General features: G+C 42.3%; 1 protein-coding gene across 3 annotated transcripts in view; it reads left to right on the top strand.

Moving 5' to 3' along the window:
- Positions 1-14,770, top strand: part of pcbp4 (poly(rC) binding protein 4) — a 39,073-nt gene extending 24,303 nt beyond the window's left edge. For 2 of the 3 annotated variants that reach the window (XM_079359976.1, XM_079359975.1), the window contains exons 7-14: positions 113-241; positions 1,476-1,550; positions 5,470-5,541; positions 7,697-7,756; positions 7,845-7,920; positions 8,441-8,490; positions 11,732-11,901; positions 13,796-14,770. In XM_079359976.1, the coding sequence (XP_079216102.1) occupies positions 113-241; positions 1,476-1,550; positions 5,470-5,541; positions 7,697-7,756; positions 7,845-7,920; positions 8,441-8,490; positions 11,732-11,901; positions 13,796-14,141 (978 nt within the window). In that variant the 3' untranslated portion in view covers positions 14,142-14,770. The remainder of the gene's footprint in view (positions 1-112; positions 242-1,475; positions 1,551-5,469; positions 5,542-7,696; positions 7,757-7,844; positions 7,921-8,440; positions 8,491-11,731; positions 11,902-13,795) is intronic. The other variant, XM_079359977.1, reaches the window with a different exon arrangement.

Raw genomic sequence — 14,770 nt, 5'->3', positions numbered from 1 at the left:
GGAAATATAAGGTCAGCAGAGGAAACACAGGCCATGGCTGTATATAATCTCCCCTGTTTTAATCAGTAGAATCAACCTTAATCTCTTTTTTTTAAACCCCGATCATTTTCAGAGCACCGGAGCTCAGATTCAGGTGGCAGGGGATTTGCTGCCCAACTCTACTGAGCGAGGGGTGACGATATCTGGGAATCAGGAGTCTGTAATCCAGTGTGTCAAACTCATCTGCACGGTAATCCTGGAGGTAGGAAGTGCCCCATTTCTCTTTTCATTCACCTCACATTTTCGTCAGAGCTCTGGCACCGCTGCTGCGACCTGATGGAAATAATTGCTGTTAACGTACATGTTTCATTTCCCCAGTCATTGTCTATCCCACTGCAGCAGAAGTTATTGCATTTTTAGTAGGCTGTCTTAGTCTTCGGTGTTATGTAACGCCGTCTCTGAAAGAAGTCGACTAGATATCGAGTGCTACGGAAGAGGGAGTCAGTTCCACCGTCTTCATCTTACATAAAAGCATGTACGCTGTTCCTTTTAGTGTCTGGACCTCCTGTGCTCTAATCTGCCGGGTTAAAACCGCGGAGAAGGTGCCGCTCAGGTCAGAGCTCGGTATTGTTGGAGAGGACACTAAGCTGCTAAGAAAAAACAAACTGCCCCGCAGTGAAATCTGTCCACCTTTGGACAACAGCTCTCTTGAGAAAATCGAGGAGGAGATGAGAGAGAGAGAAAAAAAAAAAAACAACCCCGAGCACAGTTTCTCCCTGTGTGTTCATGGAAGTGCACAAGTCCTTTTTGTTTTAGCATTGCAGCTGGACCTGACTGACTAATTGCTAGTTTGATCCAGTTTTCCAGGGCTTTCTTCAAAGGCTTCCAACTTTCATTAGGATTCTGTACCAGCGGCCGCTTGCTTTTGGCTCCAAGATTTAAATTATGCAAAGTTATACAAAGAATTTGCTGTGACTGCTGCGGCAGAAAAGATGCTCCACATTTGAAATCCCGAAACAGTATCGGCAACATTCGAGCCACTCGATAAGATATACAGTGTCGTGTACACTGTATAATCCCCCTTTTTTTAAATTCGTGTTTGAAGTATTTTATCTTCACATTTCTCCTTGTCAGTGAATTCTTGATTTATCCAGAGGTTGACCCACTGCAGAGTCTGCAGCTCCAATGTAAACTGAAGCTCAGAGCTGTTACCCACAAAGAGCTCTCACTCCTACAATTTTTCAATGACTGAGTAATATAATTTAAAAAAAAAAAAAAAAAACAAGGCAGGGAATAATGCCCGTATCATTAGCAGTTTAGTTTGTCATTAATTATTAGTGTCTATTTATGTAGTGTAACACTATTTTTATTCTGTATTGTGTCCCTCTTCTGCTTCTGAGGTGATTTCAGGGGATGAGCACGTTCTTTCCTGTCTGTAAAGTTACTGTGGAGGACATATAACTCCTCTGACTGTCATCTTGTTTCTGTATCTGTAGTCTCCCCCAAAGGGCGCCACCATCCCCTATCGGCCGAGCCCCTCACCAGCTACTGTCCTCATCGCAGGGAATCAGGTGAGAGAGTGAGACCGTAACACACTATGAGGCTCAGCCCATCATGAAGCACACTCTCACCCTGTGAGCTTAACAGGGTTGATAAAGCAGAGTATGAATCCTGCTTCTTGTGGGAATAATGAGAGAACTTTCAAGGTAGTTTGGCTGATAGAATCAGTGTTTGTCAAACAACATAAAAAAGATGATGAAGGTTTTAAAAGGGGTTTGAAAGGGAGAAAAAGTAGGTGTGATGTTATTCAAGAAAAAATAAAAGTTTATATGGTGAGGATTTAGCTTTTTTTTTTCGCAGTTTGGACAAAGTTGAACATGTGTCAGTAAGGGAGGATAAACGTGCTAACCGTCAGCGTTCTTGATGTTTTTTGTGGAAAGAATAACCGACTTGGGGTGCAGTGGTTGGCGCGCACGCCCCATGTGGGGAGGCTGCGGTCCTCCAGGCGGGCGGCCCAGGCTCCTTTCCCACACGTTGCTTCCTGCTCTCTTTCAATGATGTCCAACTATATCTACTGTCTTATCTCTCCAATCAAGTCACAAAAACAGCCAAAAAACAATCCTTAAATTTTTTAAAAAAAAGAATAACCGACTGTAATCTTCACAGACAAGTGTTGTTTTTGTACAAACTCAGAGAGTTTGGCTCAACACAATCAGGAGTCACAATCTTACTTCCAATTACTGCCATCTAACAGACGTTTAGCAGGCGCATTGTTTACTAGCTTCCTTTAGCATAATTAGCATCCTAACATACTGTAGCACCTTCACACACTCTAGCTGAGAGTGACGAGAACATCTTTGCACAGCAAGTTGTACAAGGAGTTCTTTTCTAGCTTTTTGGAGTCTTCAAATCAAAGTTATATTTCCTAACATGTTGACCTGTGGGTGGAGTCAGGAGAAAAGTTGATGGAGGACCAAAGACGTTGCAATGAATTTAGTGAGTAACATGAATTTGTTTCGTTCAATTTCATATAAATACAGAAAACAATGAAGTCCCAACACACCCAGAGAGGAAAATGATTCATCGCTCTCCATTGACTCTGTATTCTGGGAAGGTTCTTTATTTTCACTTCTTTTCTTTTTTTCTCTCTCTGATAACAAAAAACAACAGTGGCCTGAAATCTGCCGAGTGGCTGGATCCACTACCAGCTGGGTGAAGAACCCAGAGCTAGACATTTGTAAGCTGCCTGACAGTAAAAGTGAACCCTTATGAAGACTGGAGTGGATACAGGCAACAAGCAGGAAGAAGAGGAAAGCTATGGGATATTTGGTGCACCTTCAGAATGTGCACGGAAAGCCTTACTTGGTGCTCTTCTCTTGCCAAGCTTTTAGTTGATATTTTATCACATCGGGGATGTAACTTTCAAAGAAATTAGCATATATACCTTGATTTTTATTTTATGAGTCACAGTTGCTCGTTTGGCCAGTTAAAATGTAGAAGTTGAGGCTCAAAGAACACTATGCAGTGCCTGGTATGGATCATTGTATGATTCAACAGACACATTACCTGGGGATTGATAGGATATTTGTAAATGTCAATGTGTTTCACCTCAGACCCTTCAGAAAGATCATTTCGGATCCTTATACACGAAACTTCTGACACATACGAATCTCTTGTTTTAAAGCTCCTGTGAGCTCTATTCTATAATGAATCTTACGGAGTCATCACATGTGGCTATATGAACGACAAAGCAAACAAGAGCATTCACTGAGGAGACTGATGGTTTCTCTACAGTTATTTGTCCCCCACTGCTGCCTCTGACCTGGTATAAAACAAGTCAATTATCAGGCAGCTCGGTCTGTGGAGGTTTTTTTTTTTTCCAAGATTACTTTTTGGGCTTTGGGCATTTATTTGGCAGGACAGATATATTGAGAAAGGAGGAGAGAAAGGGTTGGGGAAGTAACACAACAAACAGCATCCGGATCAGGAGTCAAACCTACGACCTGTGCAACCAGGACTGGAGCCACTGTTGGCCTTCATGGGACTCCTGCCCTGCCAACTGAGCTAAACCAACCCTCATATTTCATATAAATTTGAAACATTTACAAATCCAGCTAACATCAGCTGCCTCTTTTTGTATCATCCCCCTGATGGTGGAGCAACCAAAACAGTTTGTTTTTAAACGTTCACCTGATTTTGACATAAACCGAGTGTAAAGGCATCATTGCAATTTCAGGATTCAACCTCTGGGTGCCATGAATGGATCTACTAAACCCGGTGAAAACGCATTTAAAAATTGTCCTGATATTTCAGTAGGGGGGATTTTATTTATACATGTTCGACATGAATCGACAAAAAGGAGCAGGGAAAGTAAAGCACCCACTACAGAGCAAATTTAAACAACAACAAAACATGCTGTTTTAGGATACCAAACAAAAGAGTTAGCAACAAAATCAGCACTGACTGTGAAGCAGTCACAGTGTGTCTCATTGATTTAGGATAGTACATAAATATGAGGCTTCTGCATGCACAGGAGACACACCGGTGTGTACCAACTTACACAGGCTTTTACATTCAATACAACAAGACTGTTTGCCACATTTTGTCAAAGGTTGGAGAACAGATTATATAATGCTAATGTGGCTTTCAATTTTCAAGACCAGGAGATTAGCATTCGCGGCTGACACGCTAACTTTCAAAGCCGACACAAAACTCGAAATCAATGTGAATGAAGTCAGGGAGAGGGTTTCATTATCGATCGCGTCTTTTTTCTTGGCTCACGTGGAAACAATACTCGTGTGGGCGCTCCTTGGAGAGGGATTGGGTTTTTCGAGTGCGGGTGCGTGAGAGTGGGGTTGAGTGGCGCAGATGCGGCTGTTTGAGAAGGGACAGATATCCGCCCTCCCATGGAGCAAGTCACAAGATTAGGGGAGTGAGCCTGGAGGTCTGCCTGCCGTCTCCTGCAGCAGCAGCAGCCAGATATTCTGCATAGCTGTCAGCAGTTCTGACGCCGTTTGTGCTGCCTCAGATTCCGCTCAATTTACCGAATGGCTTTTGTGTTTTTGATATTCCCCCGTAATAAGCTATCAAATTAAACCCGGGGGCGAGGCACTGGTCACTGGGAGAGGCTTTAATGAAAGCTGCGCAGTGATAAGGGATGTTTGTATAATTTGTCAGAGGAGGAAATGAAGTGGAATGGGAAAGGGTCTGAGGATGAGTCATGGCCTATAAGCCTGTTAGGTGTGCTAAAGTGTCAGAAATGCAGCCTCCAGAGACCATCTCAGGACAAATCCTATCTGCACTGAAAGCCTTTAAAAAAAATATGGAATTGGAAGTAATAAGTCATTATTTTTATGTCACATTTACTAAAGAGGGTTTTAGCTCGAGAGCGCATACTTACACTGACATCACTCTGATCGCTAAAGACTGCAAACTGATAGAAGCGAGGGCTGGGCAAGATATCACGTATTTAACATTAATCAATATATTGATTACAAGACACAGGGTAAGAGAGCCTCGTAAATCCATATAGATTATGTTGCGTTAATGTAACATTACACGTTTGTTCTGTCCAATGTCTGTCTCTCTCTCTCTCTCTCTCTTCACACTGCACCGCCTCTCTTCCTCCACCAGGGAAACTCCAAAAACTGCTCCGAGAACAGAATACACAGCTGTGTGTATGTAGTTATGGAGGAGTACATTTGTAATGTTTTTTTGTTTTTTTTTAAGCAGCATTTTGATCAAACTGTGTTTTTCCACAAACTGTTCGTTTATTGTGACGTCATATTTCGTGTCCATGTTGACAATGTGCAGCAGGCTGTGAATAAAAATACCTGTGTGACATTTGGCTCGTGTGGATTTGACTTTGGGCTAACATTGTTTTTCCCACTCCTTGCATGTGTCACCGTTCAGCTTTCAAATATTGAGATGTCATTTTCAGTTTTCAGTGATGAGCGATATATTTCTCATGTCTTCTTTCTTGTGCTTTAGGTGTTTGAGGCGTCAGAATTTGCACCCCACCCTCTGTACTCAGTCACCCAGGGGGGCCTGGACCTACAGCAGGTACCTGGTTGAAAACTGTGTTCCTCTGAATCTCAAAAACATTGATCTTTAACTTCATAGCAGGCATGACTTTAAGGTCGGTGTGGATCTGTGTGCTGAGTGAGAGCGAGGTCTTGTGTTGCATGTCCAAATTTACACAGTCCATCCACAGTCTGGCACGAGGCATTAACAACAACAGCTGAACGTAAGCTGTAGCTATTGTTCTCTCCCCCCCTCTTCGTCACAAGAGCTATAACCCCCTCCTGAAACTCGATGCCATCACACAGCGCCACCGCAGCTCCGCCTGCTCTTCTTCTGGTCCTGGCCAGCTCTGCACCAGAAACATTTCAGCTTTACGGATATTCCTCCCATGACAGCAATAGCAGATGCTGTCATAATATCAGAACGGGAACATAAGCCTCTGACAAACCAGGCTTAGATTGAGAGAAAAAAAAGAAGAAAGAAAAAAAGTAGTCATGAATAATGATTTTTTAAAAGTTAACAGTTTTGATCGCTCATGCTGTAAATGAGGGGATTATTGTCTCTGATTAAATCGTTTTTTTGTTTGTTTTTCCCCCCCCTAATAAAAACAATGCTGTAATGCGCTGATGCACTATAATGGTCAGGATCTCCTCTGCACTTTATGACCACGTAGGAATACGAGCCAGACTGCTGGCGTCAGGAAGAATTGAATTAGAACCGAGACAGAGACAGATAGAGAGAGAGAGACAGATGGGTGAGTGGATGGACAGATAGACAGATGGACAGACAGATGGACAGATAGATAGATAGATAGATAGATAGATAGATAGATAGATAGATAGATAGATAGATAGATAGATAGATAGATAGATAGATAGATAGATAGATAGGTTGAAGTGAGGTTTCAGTGGGTGCGAGTGTGTTGGGGAGAGAAAAAGGGGGTTAACATATGTGAGTCTGCATTATTCAGTATGAGGGGGGAGGGGGGCATGCTGCAGGTAGATCGGAGACGATGAAAGAAGTACGAATGAGCGAGAGACATTTCTGCAACATACGGAGCAAATACAGGTCAAATATTGACGATTGTTTTCTTCGTGTGTTTTACATGAATACAAAACAATCCGTCTTTAATAAAGGAGGGAAAGTAGACTGTTTGCGTTGATTGACGGTTTCTGCCCCGAATTTGACACGACTCGCAGCTGAGTGGCAGGAGTGTGTTAAAGAAAGAGGAACTATTAGCATCTAAAGCATGCCTCTAACATGCAGATCATACTGATAATTTGAGCTTTGTTTACCCTGACAGCTTCACGGTGCCTGACATGTTAGGGGTTTTTTAAATGCTAGCCTAGCGGTTTGCTACTCAATGAGTTGCAAGTATGAGTATGTGATGATTAAATGTCATAGAGTTGTGATTGATCTTTGCCACTTTATCTACCTCAATAACAATTAGGTCATTAGGATTTCTGTTATTCCTCAGAGTAATAAGTTGAGCTCATTCTTCACAAAGGTCTTATTGATCCTGAACTTTAGTACTGTCACTTTTCAGAAGGACACTTTGCTCTGTAAATGCTTTAAATAAAAGAATGCTTTATTATGCATTCATCACTATCAGCAGTGATGTTGCTTTTGCGTCCCAGACATGGGACTTAACTAAAAGATCATAAAACACACAGACACAGAGAAGAAACCCTGAACATGCCGAGTATTCCAAAATGCAGCTGTTGTTTTTTTTGTTTTTTTTTCGTCGTCCAAAGCGTCTCTCAAAATCGACCTAACAGTCCATAAAAGCTGCCCGCACTGAGGTCTGTGGAATCTACCAAGTAACGGGGACACTCTGTCGAGAAAGAAATGTTCCTGCTAAATATTTTATATTTCATCTTTTATGCTGGGAGAACAAACTTCCATTAACCTACATTTCATCCGGTTGGAGGCGGAAACTCTGACGTTCTTTGAAAACCTGGACAAAATAAGCCTCTCTCTGGTTTCTGTCAGCGCTGAGACAGACGTGTAGATGCAAATGTGCTCAGTGTGATGGAACACCTCCCCTCCGTCTGAAGTCAGGGCTGAAACCATAACAACTCATTTTTCTTATTGTAAAGAACTGGCTTGTATTGACATTGAGGCACTCCCATTAAGAGGCTGCAGATTTATGGCCTGTGTGTGATGTTTTATTGCTGTAATTTACCTAATGCAGGATGCTCTACTGTTCCAGGCCTACACTTTGCAAAACCAATACGGCATTCCACACTCAGAGGTACGGCCATTTGTGGAAATATTATAATTGAATACATCATGAGGAGTCGGTGGATGGAGTGCATTATGCTCTGCTTTGTCTTTTGCAGCTGGCTAAGCTACATCAGCTGTCTATGCAGCAAGGCCTGAGTCCCATGGCCCAGCCTGCTTCCACCATGATACCTGGTATGTACCGCTCCAAGCACAAGTCTCTATACAGTAAGTTCTGGATTGTCTGGCAGACAATCAAATGGTAGAAGGTGGCTTTCTTCTTTGCACTCGTCTTTTATCTGTAACTTGTCTCCGATTTTCAACCTGTATTAGACATGAGAAGAAAAGAATCGCTTACATTAGCCGCACTGATTATGAGCTTGTGTCAGTGAGCAGGGAGGAGAAGAGGCTTTATAGCTCGCTCATAGAAACTATTATATGTGAAATGATACATTCGGCAGAGTCAGACAACTGGGGGACAGAAAAAAGAATGAGTGCAGCGTTAAACATCAGTCCATTAAAATGGAAATTAACTGCTTTACTATATCTAGCACTTCTCAGCTCAAAGGGGGTTTTTTTATATATTTTTTTTATTCCCCGCCTGGTGAATAGTGTTGGTTTTTTTTAGACTTCACTGACTAAAGGAGTCGAATGAATAATAAAATGTCTGATATGTCTATTTTATTCAGAGGATGCTTGTATTTTCTCTCATCAGGGATGGACTCCAACTCTCAGACATCTCAGGAGCTGCTTATTCCCAATGATGTAAGGAGAACAACAACTTCCTTTCATAGTGTTTATTCTCTGTGATGTTTGTAAGGTGTTTTGGGGGGGTTTTTTCCGACAAGGAGGAAGGAAAAAAAACAAAAAAAACCAGGAAATCGTCGCTCATCTCACATGTTCACAGCGCAGGAGCAGGGATTTTTAGATGCAGTAGCTGCAACTGCAGAGGCTTCAAAAGAGATGGGAGCCATGTTGGCAACTTCCTAATTATCCCCATTATTCTAACCTCAGACTAACCCAAGGTTAAAGGGATTCTGAGCTGATATGGATCCTTTGGCATTATTGTCTGTGCTGCAGTTGCAGTGTCTTAGAGTGACTCCCATGAGTGCTCAGTAAATCCTCTCATGTTCCCTGACCTACTTAGAGGCTGTCTGCTGTCAAAACAGCCAATAAGAAAACAGACAAAGATCCTTTCCTCTCTTCACTCAGTCTTAGCCTCCGCTTGGGTCTGATGAGATGTCTCTCCAATCTGAGAGTGGAAATCACAAATACGGAGGATTACTTTAATTTTCTGGGGGCCAGTTTTGCTTTTATTGGATGGGACAGCTAAAGAGAGACAGCAAATGTTGGGAGGAGAGAGTGGCGGAGGAGTGGGGGATGGCATGCAGCAAAGGGCCGAGAATTTCGAACCCACGGTCGCTGCGACGACGACTACAGCCTGTGTACATCTGGCTCCCGCAGAGGTTCACTTTAAAAGGACAGTCGCTCAGTTTCCCCTCACATGGTATAATACAATATATCGCCTTCTTTTTGACAGAAAGCATCTGGCTGTTAATTGCAGTTATCTGCTTCCTATTGAATTACATTTTCGAAAAAACAGAGAGAAGAAAAGCTCTCTTCTGAGAGAAAAATAAGTAATGAGGCCATTTATAATGTACGAGTTAATCTGCAGATGTTATCCCCGATACAAAACACAACCATAATCATCCATTAGACGGAAATATTGTTCTAAAAGTGAGTCTACGACAATGTGTCTATCTCATAACAGTTCTGACTCCACCACGCTCATAACTTCCTTATAAAGACACCAAACATTTCGTCAAACAGCTGGGCATTGTAGTTTTTAGCACAAGTCTCTGGCTTGTCTTTTTAGCATTGAAAATAATTAAAAATACGCTCATGTTATGAAACACATTCACAGAGGGCTCACTGGTGTGTATGTACTGTTGTGTTGTAGTTTTTTAAAGGGTATTTTTAAAGAGAGAGAATCAGCTCTGTGTTAGTTTTCAATCGTGTTTTTCAGCGACGACGAAATGGAAACGTAATTAAAATACGTTTTAATGACTCCATTTTAAATATAGAGAAAAGAGATTGATTAGGTTGCTCTGTGCTGTATAGGATACATGCACAACCCCTCAGCCACATTTCTAAAATGCCTGTAGGTTTTTTTTTCCCCTTCATGTAAACCCCCATGAGGCGAGGGGCACAATGCATCAGAGGACAGAGCGAGTCCAGTTCTATACGTGACAGGGACAGCTGTAAAAGCTCCAGCCATTGTTCCAGAAGAGAGGACTTACAGCCATGACTGAGCCTCCTCAGCCCCCCCCCCCCAGGCCAACCGAGCCTCCGACCACACAATCCCACTCTGTGTGCTCACACACTGAACACTGAAGAAGACTTCTCCACATACACACTGATGCGTTTTAAAACTGCTAACACCCCCGTCAGCAGTACACTGTATACTGTACTTCTTCTGCGCCGCGAAGATTTCGCCTTGAAGAAAAATGGCTGCACCCTCAACATCCCATCCCTCTTCCTGTTGTCCTTTCAAACGACTGCCTCAGCAGGAACTCAACAATATATAGGCTACTTGTATGAAGAGCAGAAGCAGCTTTAATGGTTGTATGCTCAGGAAGAAATAATCACCACAGCCAGCATACCTGAGGTGCCTCCTGTGTGATTTATTTAGCTCCGGCTGCATTTTTAAAGTGTGTTTTTTTAAGGTTGTTCATACAGGAATGCTGTTGTCTGAGGTCATGAGTACCAAAGTGGTTGAACTGTTGACAGCTGGCGTCTATTGACAGCTGCTTTAAAAGCCAGCGTCCAGAGGAGATTCTTGGTCTCAGTGGGTGGATGGGGGGGGGACGTTATCTGTGATATGAGGTTCGTAGTGGCCATTGTCTCTGGAGTTGCTCTCTAGACTGGTCGCTCTCTGGCCCCGCCCCCCCCCCCCCCCCCCCCTTGAATAATCTGCTGAGCCAATAATAGCTGGTCGGACCAACCAGGTCGCTATGTGACAAATCAGACGTGGAACAGGCTGCTTACTTCTCAGGAAAGGAATGCAGGGACAAGTGCGACATGAACACTGTGTATGTGCACATGTGTGTATTCCTACCTATGTGTCAGCCACTGTTAATCTGCCACCACACACACACACACACACACACACAGACTCAAACAGGAATACGACAAGCACTTCATCACTGTCTGCCCCACTCACATGCATATCTGGCAGCATGCACCCTGTCACTGAGCCCTGACACCCTGCACTTGAGCTGATACGCACTCCTCCGACTCTTGCTCTGCTAAATATCTCACAGCGTTAATAGGTGGGGGTCCAGGTTGGCTAATGAAAGCACAACAAAGTCATAATGTATTTTGAAGTACAATAAAAACCCATGTCATTGTCTAATCTACTCCCGGCAGAGAGAGAAGCCGACGGGACGGTACATTATATATTAGAGTTATTTTCCCATTATGTTTTTCCATTAGTGTGGAGATGCATCTCGCCAGCGTGTGTTTGGGAAGTGATTTGTTTGGGAAGTCATCACCACTCCGAGGAATCAATAACCTTTTAGCCACTCAGATTAATGAGAGGCAAATGTGCCTTCTCTCGTCTCTTTTACCGGTGCACGTGCAGAAGCAATTAAGGGAGACTCAGGGGTGGAGGGGTAAGAGGGGGAATAAGTGGTTTTGACATGCATGATGGATGAGCAATCCGCTGAAGACAATGTCATTTCAATTTTTTAAGTGGTTTGCCGTAAGTCAGCTGAACGGTGCTGTACACTTCTGTTTTTTGGTCTAGTGTTTTTTTGGGGTTGGTTTTTTTTTTTTTGCCTTTCCACTTTTGGAGTCTGTTAAATAATTTTAATCTCATGCTTTATTTATTTATTGACCCCATTTCTTGTAAAGCATAACCCCTCCTCTTCAGTGCATCGGCAGTATAGTATGATACTTTTTTCACTCAACTGACCAGATCGTTCTCACCTCTGTTCTCCTGCAGCTGATCGGCTCAATCATCGGCAGGCAGGGCACTAAGATCAACGAGATCAGGCAGGTGTCCGGAGCTCAGATCAAGATCGGCAGCCAGCTGGACGGGACAAGCGACCGTCATGTCACCATCACAGGAACACCAGTCAGCATCAACTTGGCCCAGTACCTCATTACCTCCTGGTAAGACCCAGTGCACAGAAATCGAAGGAATCACACAGAGTACAGGCCTGAGATAGAGGCACTGGATGAAAGGGTCAGAGGTGACTCGATGGAGTGATACGTGATAATGAGGTATGTCTTCATGCTGCTGGTAATTGGCCTCGAGGGAGTAAGTGAAAGATTGGTTGTGTTGCGTGACAGAGAAGCTGTTTAGTTGAAATTCAGTGCCTGCAGTGCAGCTCTGGCATCGTTTGCTTAAGCAACTATTCAGATCTGTAAATATTGTAGAAAAATACAAGACGAAAGCTTATTGTGCTCAACAAATGACAAGAAAATAGAACAAATCTTTCCTCCTAAAAGTAGTCAAATAAGTAGTATACAAATAAAATAATAAAATAAAAGAGTAAACGGAATACAAAGTAAAAGTAATGAGACAATATAGAGATTAGAACAAACATAATAAATTGGTCAGTGACTTTAATAACCACAAAGACAACAAATAAAGATGAGATTGACCCTGTTTTCTTCTTTATAGTATATTCAGTTAATTTAGGACTGAAAATCCAATCTTCCTGTGGAGATTATAGTGCATGGCACCCTGAAAGATTGTGTCATAATTAATGCAATCACGCTCAAATCCTGTTTAATACTTTTTATCAGAAACAAACAAACAAAAAACATGAACTTGTTTGTTTTGTCGAGATTAGCTTGACATCCTGCATTTAAAAAAAAAGATAAAACTCAATAAAAAATAGAACGTCATAGCCCTGATTTATGTTTGCCTCAGGAGTGATAGATCACATAACATGCTTTATTGGACAACGTTTTAAAAAACACACGGTCATTATGACATCATTTCTCACAAATCCCCAACAGGATAAAATCATGAAGTGATAACATTCTTAATTCTGTGTTTTAGATTCAACTGCTGTGACATTTTCATGTGTGCAAAACACATTTCCCATGCAAATATCCAAAGCTACAACTCAGCTTTAGCAGGAACAAAAGGAGATATTGTGACCTGCTCCTCTGCTAGTTCATCACAAGCTCACTGGTTGTACTGATTTTGAGCTTTAGGTAGTTGTCTTGGTAGCATGTGATGAAGCTCTCTATCAGTCCTCTGTGCTCCTCCATAAAAATAGTCTCGAAGCGAAGACAGCATGTTTCTCACTGGAAGAGAAAACGGTTGGCTGAAACTATTTCTGGCAGCGAACAACATTCAAAGAGATCTACAGTCACGGTTCAGTGCTGGGTACATCGCTGTTACAGTATCTGAGCTGGTATTCAATACAATGGTCAATACTTTGGAAAATAAAGCAGAGTTGGGCAGCTTTATGTGTTGATTTGTCCAAAACATTTGAGATATTTTAATAGAAATAAAAGTTTTAAAATACTCCAAGAATTATCTAAAGGATCAAATGGTGAAACAAATAGCTAACAATGATAACAAGTGGTCTTAATCAGACAGTTTTAGAATTCTCCAGTGGTGTCCCTCAAGGTTCAAGTTTAGGTCCTTCATGATTGTCTATGTACAGCATGAGGTCAGGATTTATTTACAGGCTCCAGTTAAGCTTTATGTGGACAGTAGCATGTCACACTCAGATGTCCCTTCATTGAGCCCTGCTTCTTTAACTTTAATATCTACGAAACAATGTTTTCTGTTTATTAAAGCTCATTTGAGGAGTATTTAGCTGGTAATGACCGGGACTGAAATAAAGTGGCTAATTTTTCCTCTTCAAAAACCATTTGTAATTGACATCACGAAGAAATGATTTTCACCTGTTAACAGACCATGTCAGTAGAGTTCCCTTTTAATAATAAGAAAGCTCCCACAGTGTTGCAGCAACAATGTAATCCTCTAATCTTCATTCTCTTTCTTGCCTCCATGTCTTCCCCTTCTTCTCCGCCTTCATAGTTTAGAGACAGCCAAATCCACGGCCCAGGCAGCCACCATGGCAGCTCCGGTCGACCTCAACATGGCCTTCACCCAGCCAGCCTCCCCAGCTGCCTCCCCCCAACCCACCCTGGCCACTGTCGGCGCCCTGACCCCGGCTCATATGCTGGGCAACCCGTACGGTGCCATGCCCCTCTCAGGCCTGCTGGGGGTGAAGTCCGTCCCCTTTCTGACTCTGTCCAGCCCAGCCCCTGCTGTGGCCGTCACAGCAGCGCCCTCCCATACCACTCTGGCCGCCTACACCGCCAAAATCTCCACAGCCAACTGCATCAAAAAGCCAGAGAGACAGAAGTTTGCTCCTTACTGATCCAGCTGCGGGTCTGGAGATGAATGACAGCTGCAGTGTTCTTCCACAATCGCCTGATGTAGCCATATTCGCGGGCAGAGACGCTCTTGACTTTTATTCTATGACGCACCAACAGAGAAGAGACCAATGGAGATGTGGGTAAAGCTATTAAAAAGTTATTTACAGTTATAGATAATTTGTGAGTTTCCCATGCATTGATGGACTGCTTCATCTTCACCTCATCACTGTTATTGATCACAAAAAAAAAAAAAAAAAAAGTTTGTTCTCTAACTTGAGATACATGGGTTCAGATATCAGTTTTTACACATGTATGTCAGATTAGAGAGCAGTTACAAGTATTTATCCCTCAATAAAATTTGTAAATTATACTCAGATGACAAATGCTCTCATGTATGATGCTTTTATACAATGTCTATGTTTGCCTCTGGAAGTTTTTAAGAAAATTTGTAAATGTCTGAGGGGTTGTTTTCTTTTCTTTTCTTTTTTTTTTTTTTAATAATCTGTGCTATGGTACTGTACTTTACTGTTCAGTGTTATGTTCATTTTGTTGGATTTTATTTTGAATGTGCAACTTGTTTAATCTTTATTTATTAGTATTGTTTCATTTATTAAAAGTCTTTGTTTCCGGA

This window comes from Symphodus melops (assembly GCF_947650265.1).
Source record: "Symphodus melops genome assembly, chromosome: 13".
Classification (NCBI taxonomy): domain Eukaryota; kingdom Metazoa; phylum Chordata; class Actinopteri; order Labriformes; family Labridae; genus Symphodus; species Symphodus melops.
Note: the sequence above shows the minus strand (reverse complement) of the source record. Positions and strands in the feature narration are given on the sequence as shown.